The 10,793-nt window shown below is 40.6% G+C and overlaps 1 protein-coding gene across 1 annotated transcript in view; it reads left to right on the forward strand.

The window, feature by feature from the left end:
- The window catches only part of LOC121387098 (immunoglobulin heavy variable 1-18-like), a 22,528-nt gene extending 14,027 nt beyond the window's left edge, over window positions 1–8,501 (forward strand). Inside the window, exons 3-4 of the mRNA XM_041518123.1 lie at window positions 5,737–5,760; window positions 7,567–8,501. Of these exons, the coding sequence (XP_041374057.1) occupies window positions 5,737–5,760; window positions 7,567–7,715 (173 nt within the window). The 3' untranslated portion in view covers window positions 7,716–8,501. The remainder of the gene's footprint in view (window positions 1–5,736; window positions 5,761–7,566) is intronic.
- The last annotated feature ends 2,292 nt before the right edge of the window (window positions 8,502–10,793 follow it).

A 10,793-nucleotide genomic window follows, 5' to 3' on the forward strand; every position in this document is an offset into this window, starting at 1 on the left:
ATGTCACAATATGATTACTGTCCACACCCAGGGACTCTGTGAGGTGGGGCATTCTTCTACGACGAAGATGGTCCACTGATAATGATGTCACAATATGATTACTGTCCACACCCAGGGACTCTGTGAGGTGGGGCATTCTTCTACGACGAAGATGGTCCACTGATAATGATGTCACAATATGATTACTGTCCACACCCAGGGACTCTGTGAGGTGGGGCATTCTTCTACGACGAAGATGGTCCACTGATATTGATGTCACAATATGATTACTGTCCACACCCAGGGACTCTGTGAGGTGGGGCATTCTTCTACGACGAAGATGGTCCACTGATATTGATGTCACAATATGATTACTGTCCACACCCAGGGACTCTGTGAGGTGGGGCATTCTTCTACGACGAAGATGGTCCACTGATATTGATGTCACAATATGATTACTGTCCACACCCAGGGACTGGCATATCAAAGGCCATGGTATGTGCTATCCTGTCTGTGGGATGGTGCTTATAAAAGATTCCTTGCTGCTAATAGAAAAGAGTAGCCCATGAAGTGGCGACAGCGGGTTTCCTCTCTCAATTTCTGTGTGGTTCTTAACCATATATCTGACGCCATATAACCGTAACTAAAATGTGTCGAGTGCGTCGTTAAATAAAACATTTCTTTCTTTCTAATGTCTTGACAAGGCCATACAAATTGTCTGCGTGTGACGTCATTTGAGATTGAGACTGGACTCTATAAAAGTTTTTTTTACCGGCCTCGGTGGCGTCGTGGCAGGCCATCGGTCTACAGGCTGGTAGGTACTGGGTTCGGATCCCAGTCGAGGCATGGGATTTTTAATCCAGATACCGACTCCAAACCCTGAGTGAGTGCTCCGCAAGGCTCAATGGGTAGGTGTAAACCACTTGCACCGACCAGTGATCCATAACTGGTTCAACAAAGGCCATGGTTTGTGCTATCCTGCCTGTGGGGAGCGCAAATAAAAGATCCCTTGCTGCCTGTCGTAAAAAAGAGTAGCCTATGTGGCGACAGCGGGTTTCCTCTAAAAAAAATGTGTGTGGTCCTTAACCATATGTCTGACGCCATATAACCGTAAATAAAATGTGTTGAGTGCGTCGTTAAATAAAACACTTCTTTCTATAAAAGTTTTATAAGCACGGGCCCAGAGCTGCGTTTAGTCAGACCGAGCGGAAAAACGTCCGCTGACTGGTTTGTGCGCTTCACGATAAACCATATGGCCACGTTGAGAACCAATCAACTAGTTTGCAAAAGGTTATCGAAACGTTTGCTGGCTGAACTTGGGGCAGGCGAACGACAACATGCTATATACCATCTAAACCCCGATTTCTCCTTGTGGGTTCCATGATAATCCGCGATTTAAGTGAAAATTGAACACATAGAGTTTTAATTGATGCAAGTATGAACTGGGAAAGAAACCCACGTTAAGCGTGTAGTGAGTACTCAGAAAGTGTACAACTATTTCAGTTCATACTTCCATACAACAAGGTGCGGGATTTAGCTCAGTCAATTGAGTGCTCGCTTGAGGTGCTTGCGTCGCAGGATCGAACCACCTTGGTGGATCCATTCATCTGATCGTTTTTTTTTTCTCGTTCAAACCAGTGCACCACAACTGGTCAAAGTCCGTGGTATGTGCTTTCCTGTCTATGGGAAGGTGAATATAAAAGATTACGTACTGCGTTAGGAAAAATGTAGCGGATTTCTTCGTATTACTACGTCTCCGAATTACCAAATAGTTGACATCCAATAGCCGATGATTAATAAATCAATGTGCTCCAGTGGTGTCGTTAAACAAAAGAAAATTTAACTTTGCATAAAACAAAGTGTCGGATTTTGCTTGCATCGAGAATCAAAGATAAATTGTTAGTCGTGCCTAAGTATAGCTAAGATCGGAGAATATCAATATTAAGTTACCACCATCTCATTTGAAAGCAGACTTGAAAGATAAAGCAGCCTATTTCATTGACATTGATGTCAACATGACATGCATCCCTCTAAGACACGGTGACATTCGACAGAACGAAACACTTCCTTCCCAACATCAGCACATTTATAGACATTCCTGTAGCGTGTTATCTAAGTGCTTGAGAAATTAAAATATCTGTAAATATGACGTGTATAATAAATTTGGATCCATGGGATTCGTCTCAAGGATTTGGGATTGAACAGTGAATACTGATTCAGGATTCAAAAAGTCACACAGCGCTAGTTTCTAACAGAAATACTGTTGTAGCTTAAACTATATATATATATATACAATACGGCATTTTTTCTTCCTATGTTTATGTTTTGCATTCAGAGAAGGAACAGAATATAGGACAGTTTTACGAAGCTTGTTGTTGTCTTAAGGCGACGACGCCAAACGACACGAGTGCCTTGCACGAGAATAGCTAGACGAATAGTCGATTGTAACATGACAACCATTATGATATCAGCGATTGCTCTGCAATTGGCTATTTTTGTACGAGTTTCTCGTGTCGTGTGACGTTGCCTTTACACGTGTGTAACTACATGTATACTCTTCAAAAAATTAGGGGTAATAATAAGAATTTACACTTGCCAAAATTGTAAGGTATACTAGCTGTGGGGAATGGTTATATGATAATAGTGAATTAATTGGGAAACATTACAACCGGTAGTTCAGTATTACAGTAGGTTTTATGACCATCAAAGATCTTAAAGGACGATTGGGGTCAGAAGTGAAATTTGAAAGTTGACTGAAAACAAAACAATAACGACTGTATGATCAACAGAATGAAAAAGATTGACAGAAATAATGTTCCACAGTGATTAATCGACCTTCCTGGAAATTGTCAAAATCGAGAATGAAACCCCACGCACGTGTACGGGGCAACTGCGTGATGCACGTGCAAACTATGGAATGTGTTTCGGTGTGTTGATAAACAGACCAGGGCCCCGTTCCACGAAAGAATTGTAGCTAAGGTTAATTGTAGTGACTTACGGTGAATTTTACAACCGTTCCACAAAGCAACCTTACGGTAGTCGTAAGTGCCCCTTTAATAATTAAAATATTCTTTACGAAGACGTACGAATTAGTTAAATAATTAATTGGTTACCGACTTTTCGGAGCATCTTAGATGTATTCATTGGTATCGGACATCCATGAAGTAATTTTGTCAGTTTGTGTGCTAAGCGAAAATTGCCGAATGCATAAGACATGAGAGTTATCTCCCGTATTTTCGTGTCAAAGACGTATGGTCTGGAATGTTTTTCATCGAACGCCGAGTTTCATAAAAAAAAGTATTTGGTGTATATTAGGTCTATTTTTACACAATAAGTTAGTATCTTTCTTACAAAATTGTCAAATCATCATCTAATTGCCATTTGACATCCACGTTAGTGGCTTACTACTGCCTCGTACCTATTGTAAATTTTCACAGTAATATACGACGATAGTAAGCTACGCCGCGTCGTGGAACGGGCTAGCGATCGTAGACAAAAATTAAGGTTGCGATGGTAGGTATTAACGACGATAGTAGTGCTAAGATAGCTTCGTGGAACGGGGCCCTGGACGTTCTTTACTAGGATGTCTGAGGTCAAAACGTATGTTCGGTCTAATAGTTAATATTAACATTAATATTTCAAGTTCCCCTACTGTTTTTGAGGAGTATATTTATAATGTGTAAAACCTGCGTTTATAAAAAACACTGGTTTCGTGCATTTGACCCAATATATAGAACGACACCTCAGCACATTTGAAACTTGATCAATTTGGTGTCTAAAATATGATTATTTCGACATTCGGCCGATAGAGAGAGAGAGAGAGAGAGAGAGAGAGAGAGAGAGAGAGAGAGAGAGAGAGAGAGAGAGAGAGAGAGAGAGAGAGAGAGAGAGAGAGAGAGAGAGAGAGAGAGAGAGAGAGAGAGGAAACCTGCTACCGCCAAAATACCCCAATCCTAATGACAAAACAGTAAGGGATTTTTATATGTACTTTCCTATAGACAGGACAGTACATACCACTGCCAGTGATATATCTGTTATGAAGCAAAACAGAAAGGGATCTTTTATATTTACTTTCCATTAGACAGTGTAAAGAACTGCCTTTGATAAAGGAAGGAAGTGTTTTATTTAACGACGCACTCAACACATTTTATTTACTGTTATATGGCGTCGGACATATGGTTAAGGACCACACAGATACTGAGAGATGAAACCCGCTGTCGCCACTTCACGGAATCTTTTATATGCGCCATCCAACAGACAGGATAGTACATACCATGGCCTATGTTACACCAGTTGTGTATCACTGGCTGGAACGAGAAATAGCCCAATGGGCCCACCGACGGGGATCGATCCTAGATCGATCGTGCATCAGGCGAGCGCTGTACCACTGAACTACGCACCCCCCCCCCCCACACACACACACCCACCGACCCCCGACACAGATGTGCAACCCGAAACACGATATTATTTGGATGTTTAATGCCCCGAGGTGGAAGAACGAAATATGAAGGCGTTTCCACCATCTCGTGTAAAAATAATACTCGACTCGATCAAATCGTGCCTAATGATATGACCAAATGTTTAGACGGCAACTGATCTCAGCCCAAAGATCTCCTTAGATATGTCTTTGAAATAAAACACGTTACGAGCACGTTATTTCTAAACGTTTTCCCATAAATTCCATTTTAATATATCTTCTCTTTACAATTAGGAAGGAAAAGTTAAGTTGAAAGTTTTCACACACCGTTGGTGAGAACACCATGCGTTAGTTTTCATAACACATAGTTGTTATTAACCATTTCAAGACATACAACTGGCTGTTCCTAGGTGATGACCAGGTCACCACTGATGTACGTCCAACGAAAACTACACGATGGAATTCGATTACATTGTGACGTATAGTTAACCTGACAATCATGGGTCTGTGACGCGTAAGTGCAACGGCTGTAAATAACGTTTAGTCGAAAAATATGTTAAAATTTTCTTAAAACCTGGTTTTTAGGATATGTAAGAAATAGAATAATACATTCGTGTCCGTTAGTTACTATTTATCTCACAACTCGTTGTGAGATAAATGGTATCTAACGGCCACTCATGTATTATTCTCTATGTAATAGTTGAAAATAGCTTTCAGTGTTTAATAACTGGGGTCGGTGTCTTTAAGTAGACATGGAACTGTTTGTCAGAAATAAGCCATGGGGAGACTTGGACCTGGAGGTTTAGAATGTTCATGTCTCCACAGATACGAGTGGTTGATAGCTTTTAGGTATTACCTTCCAAACTAGTTATATAACTTGCACATTGTTTCCGAAAATGTCGAGACGATAAAGAAAATAAACGTTGAACATAAATTATTGATGGTTCGAGGGGCAGTCAAACAGTTTGTAGAACTACCTGTAGATACTGAACGTGATGGCAGACCTAATGTTTCTACATTTCTTTCCAATAATATTCATCTTTGACAACATTATTAAATATAAACTGTCAAAGCAGCATCTTACACCTCTCCCTCACCACCCACCCACTCCCTCCCCCCCCCCCCAAAAAAGGAGAAAAAAACAACAACAAAACATTGTGTTTAACATATATTTGTGAGTAATGTAGTCTGTTTTATAATGAATAGAATGGAATAAAAAATGTGCACGAGTTTTGTAATGAAGGCATTTAAAAAAATCTTTGTATATACCAATCTGTTCACTAGCATGTATTTTCAGTCTATTTGAACGAACAAGTAAATGTTTCATTTTTGTTTTTCAGCTGGAACATCGAACGTTAAGCGAGGTCAGTATTTTAGCACGTTCCGTTAGAGTTTATAGAACCTCTAATACCTCAGTAAACGTATAACATAGAAGATGCCAGCGACATAGGGTGGGGTTTTTTTTTAACTGGGGAGGGGCAGTGCATACTCTTCAGACTTGGTAACAATATCCCCACCCCTTATCTCATATTTCCAGCGCCTATGTATATAATTGTACATTATTAACACTTTATTGCATATATAGTATTTTTGGTATATCTGTCCATCCGTTCATCGTGGAGTAATTGTATTTTTATTCGCCTTTCATCCGGGAAGGGCCAGTACATACGTTTCAGAACTGGGGGCAATATCCCCAATTGTATCCGTTGCCTACACATATATTATAATTGTACATTATTACACACACACACACACACGCACGCACACGCACACGCACACACACGGACAGAGAGAGAGAGAGAGAGAGAGAGAAAGAGAGAGAGAGAGAGAGAGAGAGAAGAGAATAACTTGTTACTGTCTTAAGATATCGGCTTCATCCATCGAATGTTAGAATGGCGAACGTCGCAAGGCTTGTGATTAATTATATTTTTATTCGTTTTTCATCTGGGAAGGGCCAGTGCATACGTTTTAGAACTGGGGGCAATATCCCCACCTGTATCCGTTGCCTATATATATAATTATACATTATTACGTGTATATATATATATATATATATATATATATATATATATATATATATATATACTTGTTACTGAAGATATCGGCTTTATCCATCGAATGTTAGAATGGCGAACGTCGCAAGTCTTTGTCGAGTGGCGGGGCGGGGTTTAGCTCAGTCGGTTGAGTGCTCGCTTGAGGTGCTTGCGTCGCAGGATCGAACCACCTCAGGGGATCCATTTAGCTGATTGGGGATTTTTTCTCGTTCCAACCAGTGCACTACAACTGGACAAAGGCCGTTGTATGTGTTTTTCTGTCTATGACAAAATGCATTTAAAAGATCCCTTGCTGCATTTGGAAAAATGTAGCAGGTTTCCTTTGGTGACTACGACTACGAGACGACTTCGAGAAATACCAAATGTTTGACATCCAATAGCCCATGATTAATTAATCAATGTGCTCCAGTGGTGTCGTGAAACAATTTTTTTTTAAAATAAAGTAAAAATAAATTGTCGAGTGGTCTGCGCCATTGAAGCTGTGCAAGATAAAGCCGATATTTTAAGACAGTAACCAGTTACTTTATGTATCCTGCAATCCACATAAAACGAAACAAATTAAGAAATGAGCTGATTTTATTTCATAACTTTACCATTTTCCACAGTAGTAAATCCACCCGTGTTAAATGCCTTGTCGCTTAGAATGTCCATACACTGAAACAAATTAGTTCTTAAATACCAACAATTTCTTTCTTATTTTTAAATTAAACATTGTCTGCAAAACCTTTATTAAAAATCAAAATAATCAACTGAAAACCCCCCCAAAAACAAGTAATAACTTTGAAAAATATGTCATTCCTTTTCGGAGCATAGCTTGTTCCGTCCACAAAACTATATTTTGGTCAGTGATATCATTGTATCTTGACAATATGTATAGCAATTGCAGGATAAATGGTATTTTAGTTATCTCTGTTCTTCTCAGGCACGCCCATAACATATCGAAAACTAAATATTCTGAAATGCTATTTTCTGCATTCTACAAGTAAAATTCATCTCTGCCTTAAGATATACTACCAATAATATTATTGATTCTGAATTATTGGTAGGACTAGAGCACCCCCCGTGCACACACCGCCCTGCTTCTGTTCATCTATATAATTGAGTCATTTGTTTCAGGGACTGAGAAGGACAACGATGCAATGATTATAGGGAGTTCTGGAAGAAGATCGTCTGGGATGAGTTCACTCCGGGCTTCAGACGCTTCAGGACTTGTTCTTCTGCTTTTGTGGTCCGCCATCATATCAGAACTCTTGAGGGCCACGTGAGGTTTCAGTTCGAGGGAAATGTTTCACTAGCCACACCGTAAAGGGACAGATACGATACTCGTAGACGGTTTCCAGGAATTATCTCCATAGCCAAGTCTTAATCGGATGAGTCATGATGTTCGTAGACGGTTCCAGGAATTGTCTCCATAGCCAAGTCTTAATGGAGTACAGTCACGATATTCGTAAACAGTTTTCAGGAATTGTCTCTATAACCAAGTCTTGATGAGTACAGTCATGATGTTCGTAAACAGTTTCCAGGAATTGTTTCTATAACCAAGTCTTGATGAGTACAGTCATGATGTTCGTAAACAGTTTCAGGAATTGTTTCTATAACCAAGTCTTGATGAGTGCAGTCATAATGTTCGTAAACAGTTTCTAGGAATTGTCTCTATAACCAAGTCTTGATGAGTACAGTCATGATGTTCGTAAACAGTTTCTAGGAATTGTCTCTATAACCAAGTCTTAATGGGTACAGCCATGATGTTTGTAAAGTTTCCAGGAATTGTCTCTATAGCTAAATATTAATGGGTACAGTCACAATATTCGTAAACAGTGTCCAGGAATTGTCTCTATAAACCAAGTCTTGATGAGTACAGTCATGATGTTCGTAAACAGTTTCCAGGAATTGTCTCTATAGCTAAATCTTAATGGGTACAGACACGATATTCGTAAAACGTTTCACCAATACGGACGTTGTCAAGTGTGTTTACGTGGAGGTGATGTTGCCTCGGGTTAGAAGAGTCCATACACAGCTGCAAATTAAAAATAAATAAATTCAGACAATGACAGCTTGTTATTGTGTGATTCTTTAGACGAAGATGATGGAGAGAAGGAAGTCGTGTTTTTTTCATGGATGTACGGGCTGTGTGCAGTGTCTGGTAGCCAAACTGATTTATCTTCCAGAAGATTTACCTTTGGACAAATATAATCCCTCAAACCGATTTAACCTCTAAACTGAGGCATCTAGGCTGATTTGCCGCTTTTACTAGACAGTTATTTCTAAACAGTAATATCTCTAAGCTCAGTTACCGTCTAGACTAGAGTGAGTTTCTAAACGGAGATATTTCTAGGCTTGATTTACTGTCTAGACTAAACTCGGTTATTTCCAAACAGAGATGTATCTAGGCGTTGAGTTAAATCTAGCCTGCATTAGGCTAGCCTGTGTTATTTCTAAACCGAGATATCTCGGTGACAAATACATTTCCTGACAAGACATTGATATTTTAAAAACTGGGTATCTTTAGATTGAGTTTTCACTAGACTAGATAATGCCATTTTTAACACTAGGCTAAGTATCTCTAGGCTGTTATCTCTAGACTACACAGTACTGTTTAGAATACTGTTATGAGTTATCGTAAAACTACTCAGCGTTGTGTCGAAACTGATACATCTCTAGGCTGAGTTATCACTAGAATGAGTAGTTGCCTATAGACTAGATAATGTTATATCTAAAATGTTAACCTAAGGCTGAGATATCACTAAGCTGAGTCACTAGAATGAATTACACTATAATGTCGTATCAATATGTTGAGCAATCTCTTAGCTGTGTCAGGTCTAAAGCCCCGGTCACACTGACAAGGATCGTCTGGCCGGATCCACGACGGATGAAAACCTCGTGGATGACCCCAGATAGTGGTCTATCCGCGGTCCTCTACGGATGCACCACGGTTTAACTACGGTTTTCGACGTATAAACGAAGGATTATTAAGGATAGGGGTTAGTTGAACAACGAGGAGCGCTACGGGTCGCTACCGGTCGTTACGGATCACTAAGGATCGGTACAGTTTAGTACGGACCACAACGGATTGTCACGAATGATGGCGGATCGTATCCGTGGCTAACCCGGCGTCCTGATCCATGACAGTGTGACCGCGGCTTAAATCAAGTTACTTCCATTCCGAGTGACTTGTAGAACGAAATAACTCTAACCTGAGTTCGCTCTAGTTACGTCTAGACTACGCTCTGTATGGTCACGTAGGCGAGTTGCCTTTAAGAGGAGCCCCCCCCCCCCCCCCACCACCACCACCACCACCACCCCATTAAGATGAATTCTCTAGCAAGACGTACTTACAGATAATGTTTTCTCTAAGCTGAATACCAGTACATGTGTCTTTACAGAAACCTTCCGCTTGATGCTTAACGCATTGCGATGAACAAGTTTATTTTGTTTAACGACACCACTAGAACACATTGATTTACTGGATGTCAACATTTGGTACATTTAGAGAGGAAACCCATTACATTTTCCTATTAGTATCAAGGGATCTTTCATATGCACCATCCTACAGACAGGATAGCACATACCACGGCCTTTTGATATACCAGTCGTGGTGCACTGGGCATTGCAATGAATGCTGACTAAAGGGATTATGAATTATAAAGCCATTAACGTTTTCAAAATAGTATCTCTGCTCACGACGGGGTCAAAATAAGTTTTTCTACTGATATGAATGCTTCCATGAATCATATTATCAGGTGTTTTGCTTCTACGAGGACTGCCAGGTCCCAGGACGATGACATCATTCGATACTTTGTCTGTTGGAGGACTCCCCAATTCGCAGGTCGATACATCCTTCGCTACCTGGCCTGTAGGAGTACTGTCAATTCCTAGGACGATACATCCTTCGTTACCTGGCCTGTCGTTGGACTGTCAATTCCCAGGACGATACATCCTTCGTTGCTTGGCCTGTAGGAGCACTGTCAATTCCCAGAACGATACATCCTTCGTTACCTGGCCTGTAGTTGGACTGTCAATTCCCAGGACGATACATCCTTCGCTACCTGGCCCGTAGGAGCACTGTCAATTCCCAGGACGATACATCCTTCGTTACTTGGTCTGTAGGAGGACTGTCAATTCCCAGGACGATACATCCTTCGTTACTTGGCCTGTAGGAGCACTGTCAATTCCCAGGACGATACATCCTTCATTACTTGGCCTGTAGGAGCACTGTCAATTCCCAGGACGATACATCCTTCGTAGGACGATACATCCTTCGTTACTTGGCCTGTAGGAACACTGTCAATTCCCAGGACGATACATCCTTCGATACCTGGACTGTAGGAGGACTGTTAATTTCC

This window comes from Gigantopelta aegis, chromosome 2, assembly GCF_016097555.1.
Source record: "Gigantopelta aegis isolate Gae_Host chromosome 2, Gae_host_genome, whole genome shotgun sequence".
NCBI classification, from domain to species: Eukaryota; Metazoa; Mollusca; class Gastropoda; order Neomphalida; family Peltospiridae; genus Gigantopelta; species Gigantopelta aegis.